This window comes from Zootoca vivipara, chromosome 12, assembly GCF_963506605.1.
Source record: "Zootoca vivipara chromosome 12, rZooViv1.1, whole genome shotgun sequence".
NCBI lineage: Eukaryota > Metazoa > Chordata > Lepidosauria > Squamata > Lacertidae > Zootoca > Zootoca vivipara.
In genome coordinates, this window is record NC_083287.1 from 3,322,030 (window position 1) to 3,339,415 (window position 17,386).

At 44.1% G+C, this 17,386-nt stretch overlaps 1 protein-coding gene across 3 annotated transcripts in view; it reads left to right on the forward strand.

Annotated features, from left to right (window-relative positions):
• Window positions 1–2,034: 2,034 nt before the first annotated feature.
• EGFR (epidermal growth factor receptor) overlaps window positions 2,035–17,386 on the forward strand; it is a 155,326-nt gene continuing 139,974 nt past the window's right edge. Inside the window, exon 1 of one of the 3 annotated variants that reach the window (XM_035101352.2) lies at window positions 2,035–2,890. In XM_035101352.2, coding sequence (XP_034957243.2) covers window positions 2,761–2,890 — 130 coding nt within the window. In that variant the 5' untranslated portion in view covers window positions 2,035–2,760. The remainder of the gene's footprint in view (window positions 2,891–17,386) is intronic. The other 2 variants (XM_035101351.2, XM_035101353.2) reach the window with 2 other exon arrangements.

The following is a 17,386-nucleotide window of genomic DNA, read 5'->3' on the forward strand; positions in this document are numbered from 1 at the left end:
AGTTTGGGGATGCCTGATCTAGAGGAGCTGGGGGTACTGTTATACAGTGGTTCCGCTCTTTGCTCCTGGGCTGTGTCCAGAAAGTGGTGTTGGGGGATGAGTGTTCAGACCCCTGCACTCTCACTTGTGGGGTGCCTCAGGGTTCTGTCCTCTCTCCCATGCTTTTTAACATCTATATGAAGCTGCTGGGAGAGATCTTCAGGGGTTTGGGCAGATGATACCCAGCTCTACTTCTCTTTTAAATCAAAACGGCCTCAGTCCAGTATACCTGAAGGAGCGTCTCCACCCCCATCATTCTGCCCAGACACTGAGGTCCAGTGCTGAGGGCCTTCTGGTGGTTCCTTCGCTGCAAGAAGCCAAGTTACAGGGAACCAGGCAGAGGGCCTTCTTAGTAGTGGCATCTGCCCTGTGGAATGCCCTCCCACCAGATGTTAAAGAGAAAAACAACTACCAGACTTTTAGAAGACATCTGAAGGCAGCCCTGTTTAGGGAAGCTTTTAATGTTTGACAGACTATTGTATTTTAATATTTTGTTGGAAGCCGCCCAGAGTGGCTGGGGAAACCCAGCCAGATGGGCGGGGTATAAATACTAAATTATTATTATTTTAAAACCAGTGAAGGCAGTGAAGGTCCTGTGTGAGCGCCTGGAGGCAGTTGGAGGATGGAAGGCAGCTAAAAGATTGAGGTTGAAGACTGACAAGACAGAAGGACTGTTTTGGGGGGTACAGGGGGTGGGCAGGTGTGGAGGACTCCCTGGTCCTGATGGGAACTGTGCCCCTGAAGGACCAGGTGCGCAGCCTGGGAGTCATTTTGGACTCACAGTTGTCCATCGAAGGGCAGGTCGATTCTGTATCCAGGGCAGCTGTCTACCAGCTCCATCTGGTACGCAGGCTAAGACCCTATCTGCCCACAGACTGTCTCGCCAGAGTTTGCATGCTCTAGTTATCTCCCTCTTGGACTACTGCAATGCGCTCTACGTGGGGCTACCTTTGAAAGTGACCCGGAAACTACAATTAACCCAGAATGTGGCAGCTAGATTGGTGACTGGGAGCAGCTGCCAAGACCATATAACACCGGTCCTGAAAGACCTACATTGGCTCCCAGTACGTTTCCGAGCACAATTCCAAGTGTTGGTGCTGACGTTTAAAGCCCTAAACGGCCTTGGCCCAGTATATGTAAAGCAGCCATCGTTCTGCCCAGACACTGAGGTCTCCAGCTGCAAGGGCCTTCTGGTGGTTCCCTCATTGCAAGAAGTGAGGTTATAGGGAACCAGGCAGAGGGCCTTCTTGGTAGTGGCGTCCGCCCTATGGAACGCCCCCCCCCTTCAGATGTAAAGGAAATAAACAACTACTTGACTTTTAGAAGACATCTGAAGGCAGCCCTGTTTAGGGACGTTTTAAATTGTTTTAAATGCTTGATGTTTTATTGTATTTTTAATGTTCTGTTGGAAGCCGCCCAGAGTGTCTGGGGAGGCCTGGCCAGATGGGCCAGGTAGAAGTAATTCATTATTATTACTATTATTATTATTACCCTGTGATCTTTGGATGGTGGTACAGAAATTTAATTAATAATAATCATAATAAAAGTATAAATTCTGCTTTCCAGGATGACCATGCCCAGAATGTCTGGGGAGGGAGGGGACAGGATGGTATTGGTTAGGCCAAACGCAATTACGTTGGCCTGAAAAGAAGCGGCCCGTAATGCACAAAGTAAGATGGCACGGAGTGGCTGCAGGAACGCATGGGCGAACGGCCTGCCTTTTGACGGTGCACCCACCCACCCACCCACGGGCCCAGTCTGCCTGCACCCTATTCTTCCCACTCTATTACTGCGGGAACCCTTGCTTGCATTCGGCATGGCTTCCGATCCGCTTTTCTCCTCTCCACCATCTCCAGGGCTTGGAAAGTTGCAGCTGCAGGTCAATAAGGCGTGGCAGTAGTTGTAGCAGCCGCGGATAAGGTGGACCAGAGGCAGCAGCGGAGGGAAAATGCGCGTGCGCGGGGCTCAGCCCAGCTCAGCCAGCCCGACTGGAATTTCTCGCCCTTCCCACCAGCGGCGCTGGGCAGGTACGAAACTCCACCTGAAGGCAGCGCGGACAACATACATACACCCTGCCCGCCACCCCTCGTTTCTTTTTCTCCCTTGATTCCAATTTCCACCCCAGTCTTCTCTTTCCATTGGTTTGCCGGAATCCTCAGAGGGAGCCGCTTGAGCTCTTGTAAACGTAGGACGCATTAGGGGGGAAAGTTTTGCCGGCGAGTTTCGCGGAGAGAAGGCAGGCGCGTTTCCCTCAACGCTGCGCTTCGTCGCCGCCGCCGCGCGCGCAAAGCAGCTCCGCTCGGCTGGCCCGGCGCCTCCCGCGCCCCTCGCACCTGGAGCGGGGCGCCAGCTCCCCTTCCGCCCGTGGAGAGGGGCCAGTTTCTGGGAGAAGCGCCCCTTCGCCCAATCAGCGAGCGGGCGGGCGAGCGAGCGCGCAGTCAGCGGCCCTCGAGCGAGCGAGCGCCAGAGAGGCGGCCAAAGAGCCTCTTCTCGCTCCTCCTCTCCGTCGCTGGGAGGAGAGGCGAGGAGGTTGCCGGAGAGCAGCGAGCGCAGCAGCCGGCGATCCCCTGGCATGGTCCTCGGCGGCGCTGGAGAGGAAGCCCGGCGCGAGAGGGGTTGCTGAGGAGGAGCCCACCCAGGCAGGACGCCGGCGCGCGCGGTCTTTGCCTAACCACCGCCGCCAGCAGCAGCAGCGCGGGATCTATCGCCGCCAGCGCCGAGATGGGGCGCGGGGGTCTCTCGTCTTCGCTCGCCGGCGGCGGAAACTTCTGGGCGAGGCATGTAGCCGCCGCCGCCCTCCTCGTCGGGCTGCTGGCCGGCCGCTTGTGCGGCGCCGTGGACGAGAAGAAAGGTGAGCCGGAGAGAGGGCGAGGCTGGGAAAGAGCCGCCCGCTTGCTCGCGGGGTTCAGTTCCTCTGGAAAGGTGTCGACACTCGGGAACTGCATGTTGGAGGTGCCTTGGTTAGTCAGGAGGGCACTTTGCACATGCTCCTTGTGAGTCAACTTAGGGCCCCTGGTTTTGCCTACTCTCTTAGTTTGTATATATTTTCCCGCAGTGCTGGCCAATACTTGGATAATTCCACTGTTTTCACCTGTGCTAAAATTTTGACTTTTGGGGTTGTGGAATTGTATTCTGGGGTTGGCCCTGAAGCCTTTGGTCTGGGCTCCCTACTCCAGGGAGTACTACTGCCAACCATAGCTGTCAACTTTTCCCTTTTCTCACGAGGGAGCCTATGCAGCATAAGGAAATTTCCCTTTAAAAAGGGAGAACGTGTCAGCTATGTTGCCAACCTAGCAGCTCGAAAGCACCTCAAAGTGCAAATAGATAAATAGGTACTGCTACAGCGGGAAGGTAAATGGCGTTTCCATGTGCTGCTCTGGTTCGCCAGAAGCGGCTTTGTCAAGCTGGCCACATGACCTGGAAGCTCCCTTGGCCAATAACGCGAGATGAGCACTGCAACCCCAGAGTCGTCGGCGACTGGACCTAATGGTCAGGGGTCCCTTTACCTTTACCCTACTCTAGACTGGCTCTATGTGGTGGTGGCTTTGCATCAGATGCCTCCTTGGTTATCATAGAACATGTGCCATAATTGTTTGATAGTACGTAGTAATAATATTTGCTAATAGGAATCCTTTTGTGGGGATCTCAGACTGTGATGGTGATAAGTTGTTAGGTCTTGGAGAGAACGCTCAATATAGTGAAAACTAGAGGTGGTACAAGTGCCACAATTTATTCCCGACTTCCTGGGTAACTTGCTGGCAACTTCAGACTTTTCTTAAATAACAGGACAGGAGGACAGAGGCAACAGGAACAAATTAGGCACACATTCCCACTATACCCAGTGACCTCTCTTCTAAGAATGGGAGCCAACATTGTCTGCCATTGAGGTGACCCCCAATAGAGAACTTGTCCCAGAATCTTTCCTAGTTATTTTTCTTATTTTGTTCATATTCTAGAGTGCTGCCCAGCTTCTGAAAGGTTATGTCGTAATAAAGTTATTTGCTTTTAAGGTACCATATGATTCTCTGGGGTTTTACAGGAAGAGACTTGGCCAAGACGAACAAATTGATAGTGGAGAGAAGTCTGTTGTTTATGTGTGGACTTTGTCAGTTTCACAAGGACCCAGATACCCTGTGAAGTGGTTCCTGCCCAGAGTTCATTATCCTTTTCCTGTAAAGTGGGGGAAACCACCAGTGATTCATTGGAATGCCCATGCCTAGTAACTAGCATTCCAGCCAGACTTGAGGTTTGCAAGTGCAATGTGTTTGTATGCTTGGTTCCCTGACCCCCCTTTAAAATGACCTCTTAACTATCTGGAATAGTTAAGGAATAGCACAAGGAATAGTTCACCATGAGACCAGTGCCTTTTCAGCTCTGCTTTTCCTTAAAAGGGGGGGGGTGTAGAAGTTATTAATGTAAGTTGTTCCCAATCTAAGTAATTTGTTAGCCTTTATTATGATTGAAAGCCTTGCCAACCTCATAGGAACTTGCTTGGAGTTTCACCCACTCTCTCTGTCTCCCTTCACTTGGCTTAACTTTAAGAAGTGTAAAGAAAGTGTTCTGTTGTTGCTGAAAAACCAGTTTAAAAGCTACAGCAGGGATGGTGGGAGAGAGTTTGGTGGTAGTTGTTTTGATCTGTAAGTGGTTTCCCCTTTCTTCTTCTTCCCTTCACTTTTGTGAAGTTTTTAGAGCAAGGAGCCAGCTTTATTTCCAGGCAAATTTACTTATTTTGGAAATCTGTCAAAAGGGGGGAAATGAAGGTTTTCTTCTTTCTTTCCCCTTTTACTGCCTCTTTCCCGAGGGGAAAACCAGCAGCTAAAAAAAATCTGGTACATGAGCTGAGCAAAAGTGGTTTAAGCATTTCATGACGCTGGACAATAAAACTAACTTTGAAAAGGAGAAACGCCTCTCAGAGGAGATTATTGCACAATCTTAACATCAAGAAGTTTTTCTCTCTGCTCTAAACAGCAAGTTCATACCTGTTGGTAGTGATGTAATTGGGGCAGGGTTGCCCTTTTCTTTTCAGTTAACTCCCATCTACCTTTGTGTAGTTCAGATAAAACAATTTTGAAATGTGGCTAGTCTGAGTTGGTCCTTGAAGAATAAAAGTGCAAAAATATACTGAAAACAAAGCATTTAGCATTATATACCGGTACATATTTGATATAATGCTATTAAGGGATAACTGCAGACAGGTTCTGCTATGGTCTATGGACTAACACATATGTTAATTTAAAAAAACTGGTGGCAGGAATAACTTTCTTGGGTCACCAGTGTAACTGAATTTGGGCTGCAGCTTCAGTTTTTAATGTTATGGTGGGGATGCAAATTGTGTTTGTTTCAACCTCAGTGTTGTCTGCTGTCAAGGACAAGAGCGGATGTATCTGTTTTGACTTCATCTTGTTACCATAGTTTGTCTGAAGATTGATAAAGCAATAGTTAGAGGTATTTCACATTGTATTTTTCCAGGGTATCATAAGGGGAAAAGACAAATCCCCGCCTTTAAGAGTTTACAATCTAAATGTCAACAGTGAAGGAATCTGGTGCAGTTACATGTTCAGTTCTGGGGGATTAAGTGATAAACTGGCTTAACAGTGTTATGTTGCTATCATGGTTCCAAATGAGCACGGTGCCTGCTTTCTATTGGCAAATGCTAATAAGGGGCATGATCTAATATTCATTTGCTGTAGATAACAATAAATCTGCTTCTATAAATGTATTGGCACCTGTACAGTACATTTCTGGGCACAAAAGTGTTGGTGCTGACTTTTAACCCCTAAATGGCCTCGGTCCTGAATACCTCGGCCCCCGTCATTCAGCCCAGACACTATGGTCCAGCTCTGAGGGCCTTCTGCCAGCTCCCTCACTGCGAGAAAGGAATTCACAGGGAATCAGGCAGAGGGCCTTTTTGGTAGTGGTGCTCACCCTCTGGAACATCCTTCCATCAGATGTCAAGGAGTTAAGTAACTATACAACCTTTAGAAGACACCTGAAGGCAGCCCTGTATAGGGAGGTTTTTAATGTTTGCTGCTTTATTATGTTTCTGTATATGCTGGAAGCTACCCAGAGTGACTGGGGTACAATTATTGTTATTGTTATCATGATTATTTACTTCTACTATAAGTATAAAGAGTTGGAAGCATCAGTTCTATGAGGAAAGGCTGTAAGCGCTTGTGTCTTTTAGATTAGAAAATGACAAAACATAATGGAGTTTAATAAGAGTATCAAAGATGTGTGTGTGGCTTCCAGTGGCGTATAGAGCCCTGGTGACACCCAGGGCAGGTGGGCACCAGCGGGTGTGCATCGCTCTATGGGGTGGGGCATCTGAGGCGGGGCGCATTGCCGGAGCTGAGGGGGCCATGGCATGCATGTGTGCTGCCAGCAAAAGCAATGCAGGGCCAAGCCACTCGTCCCTCCTGGAGGGTGGCTGAGGGGGGGTCGCAGGCATGGGGCTGGAGGGTACTGCACCTTGGGGTCCAGTGTTTCACCTCCAAGATAAGTTCCGCCCAGTGCACCCCACCCCTTTCACTACCCTATTCTTCCACTATTGGTGTTTTCCAATATATAAAGCACATCACCCAAACATATCAAAATACCATAAAACCAGGAGTCTTTGGTCTGATCCAGTGAATTATTTATGGATGGCAAAAAAAATATTATATGCTGGGAAAAGGCACATTAACTGACAATGTCCCATATAACAAGAATGCATGCTATACTGGATTCTATTATCTCTCCTGTTATTCAGGTGTTTGTTTATACAGTCATACCTCGGGTTGCGAACGTGATCCGTGCAGCGTTCGCAACCTGTAGTGCCACGTCTGCGCATGATGCGATTCAGCGCTTCTGCGCATGCACGTGACACAATTTGGCGCTCCTGAGCATGCGCAAGCGCCGAAACCAGGAAGTAACCTGTTCCGGTACTTCCGGGTTCAGTGCAGTCTGCAACCTGAAAACGCGTAACCCGCAGCGTTCGCAACCCGAGGTATGACTGTTTTGTCCTTTTTGAAGTCACTGATCCCAGTATCAATATTTTAAAGAACACTAGGTCAAACTCTAGTAAAAGTCAGAAGTAAATGCACGTCTCTTTTATATATAAAAAATATTTTTATTAAGTTTTTACATAGTACATCTTTTTTCCAACTAATATTTATTAATTTTCTAACATTCCATTCCAAAAAACAAACAAAAATAAGGAATAAAAACATAAAAAAGAAAAACATATCAAATCTAACATTTTGATTAACATTGTAGACTTCCTCGATTCCCCTCACAGTGGGTCCATTTTTTAACTCCAAATTAAGCAATTTTAATTTATTATCTTAAATCATTCTAACACATTTTTTTCATTATCTCACAACTATTTCTATTCTTCAATGTATCAACTATCTTCCACCCGTAGTTTATCTTAATCCAAATCTAAATTTATTTTCCCATCCATCTATCCTCTACTTCTCCCCTTAATCTCAAATTTATACCCAATTTTTTCCCATACATTCAAATATTATTTCTTTTATCATAATAACATTTAAACACTTAAATCTAATTCAGCCCCACCGCCCCCGGACTCAGGGTCCCCCAGATGAATCAGCCAGTTCCATAGATCAGTGTTTCTCAACCAGTGTGCCTCCAGATGTTTTGGGACTACAACTCCCATCATCCCTAGCTAGCAAGACCAGTGGTCAGGAATGATGGGAGTTGTAGTCCCAAAACATCTGGAGGCACACTGGTTGAGAAACACTGCCATAGATCGTTCCAGTTTCGGGCCATCTTGATTAGTCAGAAAATAACATCCATTATTACTCCTCACCCCACTCCTGCTCTTTCACCACCTATCCACCACTCTCCCTTCTTTGTCCCCTGCTGCCTCCCCAACTTCATGGCTATTGCACAATACCATCCAACTACATTTCCACTTTCCAGCCATGTCTAAATTTTGGTACCACTGAAGTTCTGGTCCCAGCATGGGTCCTGTCTTCCCTCTCTCCCTGGGAGGGCATTAGTCCATGCTGGTTCTTCCTTGAAGGCTCTTTGAATCAAGTATGAGTCCTGTTCCCTCCCTCTCACTGAGGGAACAATGTTCCATGCAGCTTCTTCATCTTTAAATTCAATTACATTGTCCATGGCTAATGATTGTTCATCTTGCTTCTCTTCATACTTTGTTGAGATTAGTCCTTTCTCCCTTTCCACACAGTTCTATCTTATTTTTTAAATCTGCATAACATTCTGACACAGTTCATCCCTAAAATCCAAAAGCAATTCCAAAAGTTCCTTTTCAAAGTCAATAAAGTCAGATCATGTTGTGTCTACTGACATCCTGGTCGTCTCCAATTTCGTGAACAGCACAGATTAGAGCAGGAAATGGTGCAGTTCGTATTTCCAAACTTCAGAAACAGAAATTATGCCCGATCTGGTTACAAACTCTCATTTTTAATTCTTCGTATCTTAAAATTCATATATCCAATTATAAAAAGAACAGCTGTCAAACTTTTTATTCACAACAGAAGGAGGAGACAGAAAAAGGTGCGGTTGAATTCCCATGTCTCCAGAACACTCGATCTAGAGCTCTTTCGGGGGTCCGCGGCACTCTCACGGCTCCCCCTTCCCTCACAGTGCTAGAGAATCTCTGAGCTTGAGATTCTCCCGCCATAGCTGCCAAGTATCCCGTATCCGCCGGGAAAACCCCTTTTTTCTCACCGTTTCCCCGGCGGTCTCCCGTTTGGCAGAGAATCCCGGCATTGTCCCTTAAATTCGATTCTTCCTGGCGGCCATTTTTCTGGTGCCGCTTTGCCCTTCTATGGGCACCAGAAAATGGCGGCGCCGGCGCCGGAAGTCGCTTCCGCGCATGACCGGAAGTTGCGTGACGCGACTTCCGGTGGCGCTTCGCCCTTCTATGGGCATCAGAAAATGGCGGCGCCGGCGCTGGAAGTCGCTTTTACGTGTTTCCGGTCATGTGCGGAAGCAACTTCCGGCGCTGGCGCCGCCAATTTCTGGTGCCCATAGAAGGGCGAAGCGCCACCGGAAGTTGCTTCACGCAACTTCCGGTCGTGCGCGCGCTACCGATCCCGGATCTTTACGATCCGGACTTGGCAGCTATGTCTCCCGCCGGTCAGCAATGGCAGTAGACCGGGAGTCATATGTTACCATTCTTATTTTTCTCTGACTTCCCATATCACTTGATAAGACATTATATCTCCACTCTCTGAACTGCCCATTTGTTTCTAATATCACACAAACTGTAAAATATAAACCAAAAAAAATTAAAGTATTTTCTTAAGTAATGTGAAAAGGGTTTCTATTCTTCTACAAATACCTCATCATTAGAGTCTCTTAGTCCAGTGGTTAGTTTTGCCATTTTGGCATAACTTGTTAATCCATTCTTCTCTTGTGGGTATTGCAGTTTCTTTTCCACTTCTGCACATATAAAATCCTTGCTGCAGTTGTTGCATAATTTTTGATATCTCTGGCCCAAGCAAACCTAGCAAAAAAGCTTCTGGTTTTTCCCCTATTGTCATTTTAAACATTTTACTTCATTCAGCATTTATCATTTTGCAGTAGGCTTTGCTTTCTTACAAAACTACTACATATGAATAAAGTACCATCAGCTTGTTTACATTTCCAACATTGTTTATTAGCATTCTTATACATTTTAGCCATTTTCAGGGTTGTTATATACCATCTATATATCATTTTCATATAGTTTTCTTTCAGCCCACTACAGGCAGTAAAATTAAGATCACTTTTCCACAACTTTTCACACTTAACCGTTTCTATATTATGCCCTGGGTCAAGAGCCTAGTGAATCATTGTTGATATTACCAACTCATCTTGTTTCCCATTCAGGCAACATTTTGTACATCTTGGAGATCAATTTCTTGTTGCCACTCAATAATTTTTTTTCAAAGTCCAACCCTCCACCTCCAAAACCTTTTAATGAGTTTAAAAAGTATTCATACATTTGACGTTATTAAATCCAGTATGATATCCATTATTTTGCCTCTTCTTGACTTTTCATTTTATATTCTACCACCTTAAAACATAATAAATCTGTATATGTGCCCCATTTCCCCCTCATATTAATTCCCCCCCCCAAGAACTAGCTTCAATTGGGGACAGTCACAAGTTTTTCCTCTTTTCTAATAGGTCTTTATATTTATTCCATACCACATATAGACTTCTTCTTATTGGGTGGTTCAGAAAAAAAATATTTACCTTTACCTTTTCATACCATAAGCAAGCATGCCAGCTAAAACTGTTACCACAGCCTTCTAGATCTAATAGTCTAACATTTTTTCCATAATAAAAAATATTTTAACTAAATCAAACAGGTTGCTTCATAGTATATTTTTAAGTACAGCAGGGCAAAAACCTCTCTTGCCTTCATATCCGTAAATATTTTAAATTTTATCCTAGGTTTTCCACCCTGCCAGATAAATTTGGAAATTTCTATTTTCCATTGTTTGAAGCAGCCCATATTGATAAGCATCTGCAATAATAAGAATGAGAGCTTTGGTTCTCTCTCTCTCTCTACATATATATATATATATATATATAACACCATTTTAATAAAAGTTTTTAAAACATATTAAACAGTACAATTCAGATTCATTTATAAGAAAATACAAAGCACAATTGTAATGAAAAGAGAAAGGGGGAAAAGAATAGAAAAAGAACAACTGAAAAGACCTTTTATCACATTTATAATGTGCATATCTCATCATTTATCCACACATAGAAAGGCAGATTCTGTCAGCTTTCACCTCTTCTCCTGGTCTCCCACCCTGAGAGATCCTTCCTGCCCTGCTTTTCTCCTGCAAGAGCCTCTCTTGAACCCTGGCACCCGGAGCTGCCTTGGGGCGGGCAATTATTCCTGGCTGCAAATATTCCAGTGGAGCGTGCATAAATCTGCCCTGTTCTGCCCCCTTCTGCCCCCTTTTACAGCCACCTCTTGAGTTGCTGTGATGCACATAAATCTGACGTGCATAAATTGGTCATTGCCTATATATACCATATTTTCTCAAATGTAATGTGCACCTTTTTTGGCCAAATTACATCCCCAAAATTAGGGTGTGCATTAGATTCGATGGTACATTTACATACACCAGCAACATTTTTGGTTTCAAGGTTTTGAAAATTGAGGTGTGCATTAGATTCGCATAAATACAGTAGTCAAAACACATTGGTGTTCAATGGCAGGTGGGATTGCCAAAATCTTTTTCCTTCGATGCCTGTCCCATTTCTGCACAGTTACAGGTGAGTTAATCATTCTTAGGGCCATTACCCAAATAATGCAGGGTGAATGGTCATATTTGTTCATAGATCAAATGACGTGCCTTTTGAATGCTGTGACAATGGCAATATAGGTAAAGCCTCTAAAACAGCGTTAAGACCAGTGCTTTCTTTCTGTGGGTACACAGGGGTATGTATACCCTTAAACATTCTGTGAATCTAAGTTTGGCCTCATTGAGGGGCAGCATCTCAATATTAGGAAAATGAGAGTACTCCTAACATTTTGTTAAGGGGGGGGGGGAAGCACTGGTTAAGACATTACAAACTTTTCAGCTCCAAGTGAAGGTCTTGTTTGGTCATTACAGTATTCAATTTTAGGTGATTGGTTGTTGTTTTTAAAGCATTTATAAACCACTCTATATTGAGGAAATACCTTAGCAATGTACAAAAATAGTGCTATTCTGATTTGTGTTTTCGTGTTTATTTTACCTCTCATTTAATTATTTGTTTGTTGGTTTTCAATTGTATTTGTGTGTTTTGAATTAATTTATTTCACACTTTTTACAGAGTTTCTTTTGATGGTCAGTTAAGAAAGTATTTTAAATAAATTTGCATTTATTACATTACTTGTAATACATTTTTTCATGACCTAGTAATCTTAACAAGACATTTTAAAGCTATCTAGTCAAGTCTAGTTCCAGGGTAAAGGTAAAGGGGCCCCTGACCATCAGGTCCAGTCGTGTCCAACTCTGGGGTTGCGGCGCTCATCTCGCTCTATAGGCCGAGGGAGCCAGCGTTTGTACGCAGACAGCTTCCGGGTCATGTGGCCAGCATGACAAAGCTGCTTCTGGCGAACCAGAGCAGCGCACGGAAACACCGTTTACCTTCCCGCCGGAGCGGTCCCTATTTATCTACTTGCACTTTGACGTGGATAAATCCTGCTAAGTTGGCAGGAGCTGGGACCGAGCAATGGGAGCTCACCCCATCACAGGGATTCAAACCGCCAACCTTCTGATCAGCAAGCCCTAGACTCTGTGGTTTAACCCACAGCGCCACCTGGGTCCCAGTTCCAGGGTAATATAGGCTAATAAAGGCTTGGACATTCAGGTTGGGCTAATGAGGTTTAACAGGAAAGCACAATGGAGGAATTGAAGTAGAGGATTCTCTAGGGTTCATTAAAATGCTTCAAAATATGCATGTACTTTTGGCCAAAGTATAGTGCTCCATATTTACATGTCAGCAGTGATTGGAGGAGGTGGTTGGATAAAAGTCTCTGTGGGCTCTCTTGTTAATGTGGTCTGCTCAGAGCCTGTGGTAGATCTGCTTGTATGGAATTTTCTCGTGCCACAATACAGATATTAGAAGAACGAGGTAGCAATGCATCTTGGTATTGTGTTGATGAATGATTGACCTTCATAACACCTTAAGCAACATCTTTAATTCTTATCTCTTGAGTCTGTGGTAACCCACAGTGGCTCAAATCAGATGTATGGTTTGTCATTATGAGAATGAGGCTGCACCAAGCTTTGGACTTCCACTGCCTCTGAGGACAGAGTTAAGCAAATTTAAACCCGTAGGTACTTTTAATGTCTCCTAATCCTGTGCTGGCCTTCATATACCATGAAGATACTCATTCTCCACCCCACCCCCTAAGTAAATGCAAATGTAAAAAGTGTACTAAAATAAAAGGGTGGAGGCAGAGTAAATGACTTGTTCTAGCAGTTTGGCCAGATATTTCAACATTGCCTTCAGGAAAGAAATAAGGGATTGCCTAAGTTAGTAACTAGTTTCTTGCAGTCAAGCTGAGGCATATTCCAGTTCATTTTAAATGAAATAATGACTAGTAATAAAGAACATTTAGAAATTTTATGTGACAAACTGCACAGCATTTTGTGTACTGCGACCTTTGTGTGCTTAGGCGTGTCTTTTTGACTGAAACATTGTCTGTTTTGAACTTGGATAATTAAGACAAAGATTGCATTTCAGATAATATTAAGAATAGTAGGAACTATTCATACTGGGTTTGAGTCAAGGCTGGCCCAAGACATTTTGGCACCTAAGGCAAACTGCCTAAGATGGCACCTTCCTCCCCACAAGGGCAGAAGGGGCGAGTGAAGATCTACACCAGGAACAAGGCCATGAAAATAAAGATCTACATCGGGATCTGCTGCCCCAGTGAATCCTGCTGCCTAAGGCAGTCGCCCCACCTTGCCTCATGGGTGGGCTGGCCCTGGTTTGAGTAACAACTGAGAAATGGAAAGGGGCTTCATAAACTCAATCCAGCAATTTAGAAATCCTTAAGCCAGGCATGGCCAAACTTGGCCCTCCAGATGTTTTGGGACTACAGTTCCCCTCATCCCTGACCACTGGTCCTGTTAGCTAGGGATGATGGGAGTTGTAGTCCCAAAACATCTGGAGGGCCAAGTTTGGCCATTATAAGTGGAGTGCCCATTATGAGTGGAGTGCCCCCCCCACCCCAAATTTCACCTTGGCTCATAATAGCTCTGTATCAGCTCTCATCTGCATTTTCCTTCCTCTCCCTCTTTCAGAAACTTGAAAAGGAAGGAAAACAGCAACTGAGAATATAAGTCAAGGATTGGTACTAAAACTGTTTCTCCGGACTCTGGGCAATATTTTTTATTCTTCTTCATTGACCAGAGCAGAAATCTATAGTTCCCAGAGTTAAGCCAAAGACTGTTTTTAACTAGTTCTTCACTTTGTAACAAAGAAAACTGAGGCTAGTTTAATTCTACACTGCCTATTCAGGGAGTTGTGTTGTTTAATTTTGAACACAATATAAGATTTATTATGAAATCTTTGTTGCAGTGAGGTGGAAGCCTAGGCACTGAAGCCCCCACACAGTATTAGTTGTGTTTGCGAGCAAGTGTGTAAATCATGGTGTTAATTGTTTCCAAATTATGTGTTGTTTCACACATGCGTGCTCACTTGATTTATCTGCACTTGATTATTGGTATGCCTGATGACTGCCTGTTCCATGTGTGGCTTGAATCCATTTGAGTCTCGGCTGATTATTTTTTAAATGCTGTAATTCACATAGGGACATAAAATACAAAGTATCTGAAGAAGTGTGCTTGCACACGAAAGCTCATACCAATGACAAACTTAGTTGGTCTCTTAGGTGCTGCTGGAAGGAATTTTTTTATTTTATAAAATGCAAAGTTATCTATCTCTATGTTGTTGCATAAGCAAATAACCTTCACTTGATATTATTGCCAAGGGTTGAATGTGCATGGAACAAAGCCTTATTCCACACTCACTAGATCAATAGCCAGAATTGTTTGATGTAGTGAATCCCACCGCTAAGCACCAATTACTAAAGTAGCAGATTCACCCAGCTAACTGCCCCCAATTAAATATACCGACCCACCTCACTGTACGCCAATTAAATGAATGTCTACAATTTACTGCAGGCTAGTGGGGGTCTTGTGTGAGGGAAAAGTTGGCAGGAGCTGGACAAACAAGATAAGTGTTATTTACAAAAATTGTGAAACAAAGTTGAGTCAGGAGATGTGTTCTTTCAGGTAGAAGTTAAACTTAAACTAAATACAAGGTTGTCACGGGCTTAAACACAGTAGTATATGCACAACTTTCCCTAAGCTTCAGTTACTCAGTAATCAGTTGTTACACTTCAAGTAGATGTTGAGGTTTCTAGAATAGGTGATAAAATGCTTAACTCAAGTTTCTGTAACTTCACTCTTGTTTCTTTACCTAGTTATGACGGGTGTTACATACTTTTGACACAGCCCCGCTTCCTTCACAGCTTAATGAGTGAGGGGCACAGGTTCATTATGAGTGAAGGGCACTTTTTATCAGCTACCCTCTCTCTTAGCAATCCCACTCCTGAGGTATTCTAATTAGTATAACAGACCCAGGGTTCTTTACCTAGAAGAACTCTCCCCTCCTGGTTAGAATGAGGCGCAGAGTCCCACAGCCTCAGACTCAGCCCCCCAGGCAATTCCTGTCTGTATACCTTCCCCAGACCCTCAACCCCCTCTTCCTATCAAAGCTGCAAGGCTCTTTCCTCTTGTTATAGAGGTAGTCTCCTCAGTGCAGATGTTCTACTGAAATCAGAACCAGTTCTCCGTATCTCCCAGTAATTTGTAATCCCTATCTCCCAACTAGTAATCCCTGTCTTCCAATCACATCAAGCCCTATCCCTCAACCTGAAGCCTATATCTCAACTCAAATCAGGCCCTATCCAACTCCCTCCCTCAGAAACTGCTCTTTTTATTCTCCCGCCCAAAGTGCTACTCCAGCTGTCTTGGTATCCGATCAGAGAGAGGCTCCAGTCCTTTGGTGGAATTTCTGAAAGACTGCTTCACCAGACTTTGGTCTGGCTCTGCTGTCTGTCACATTAAACAATTGATCATGCGTCATAGTAGTAGTATATATTCTTCACACTAACTAATATTGTTATGAATGATTTCTACTGTACAGTGTACTTTCAAGAAACTTGATGGCACTCCATCCATAACCTCATCTCTTCCATTTTCTGTTTCCATTGCCACTTCTCAATTTCCAATTTTAAATGAGCAGGAGAAGCAAAACATGGCCTTACTTTCCCAGTTGCCATAGTCTCTTGCTTCTTGGCCTTGCACTAAAACACTGCTGGCTTGCTTGAGGCATCAGAAACCACCTTATGAACTCTTTCCATGCCTTCTAATACTTCTTGCTCCTGGGTTACTCTTGCATTCTATGTGTAGCACACCATGTCTTCTGATGTGTGGGTTTGTCTGTTTGGAACCTATGCTTATAGAGGAAAGTGTTGCAATGCAGAGTGTTGCTCTAATTGACGTTTGAGCTCCTCCCTGAGATTCTCTGAATTGCTCTGTATAATAAATAAAAATCTGGTGTCTTTCAAAAACCAGCTTTTTGAGAAGGGGACTTTTTGCAATAAATGGACATGCAGCTAAGACATTTTGAACACATACTCTGTGCTTAAAAGCTATTGATTTAAAACTAGAGGGATCGAGAGAGATTTTGTGACCTTGTGAAGAAACATGCCTGACCACTTCTCTCTACAGTCATACCTCATGTTACGTCAGCTTTAGGATGCGTCTTTTCAGGATACGGATGTGCCGAACCCAGAGGTCCTGGAACGGGTTACTTCCGGGTTCAGCGTGTGGTCAAAATTGAGATCTCAATTTTTTATTCCGTTCCTTTCTCAATACCTGTGTATCAAATTGGTTTGCTAGTAACAAAGATTTATATATGTTAATGGCCGGGGTTTTTGTTGTTGTTGTTGCGTAAGAATTACCATAATCAACTGCTTCAACATCTTTGGGGTCTCTAAGGCTGTAAAAGCTGCTGGTCCGTAGATGGTGATTAGCAAGTGTTTTATCTGGAGATATTGCCATTGAGCATTTGTAGGTAATCTGTATTGGTCTCTTAAAACAGAATATGTATAAAATTCCTCCTCCTTTCCTATAAGCTTGCCTCTGACTTGTTCATATTTTTATTCCAAAAGCAGTGGTAACTTTTGCTGCTCCACTGGTTGATAAGCAGGTGATACGTTCTCTTGTTGATTTTCACTGCTGAATGTTCACACTCTTATCTTTTGGCGGAATGCCCAGACTGGCAGAACAATATCTTCAACAGTGTATCCTCTTATTTGTTTGTTGAGAGAGTCATTCAAAGCTTCAATTCCAGGGTGCTCACCGATTTTAGTGAGGAATGCCTCTGCAAAATCTGGCTGGTCAAATTTGTGAGTTTGACCTGAATATTGAATACAAAACTTTGCCGCGAACTGAATGTAGTATTTCACATTCTTTGCCCTAGCAAGGGCTTTTGCTTTAACAAATTTAGAGCACGCTTGAATCACATCATTGGAAAAGTCCAGAAAGAGAGAAATTCTTCTGTTCCCACTTCACCAGGGCTTCCATTGATTTTTGGCGGAATTTGCGTAAGAGCTCATCTCTATCTTGAACACACACTCCTAGATACTTTTAACATGTACTGCTGGTAACTTATATTGGAGCAGCTGGTTATTCTTCCCTAAGTGTAGAACCTTTCAGGCTGAACGGGATTAGTGGGACTTAGAAGAACAGAAAGAAAAATCCCTTCTCATGGGTTCCAGCATCACTTGCTGCAATTCGGG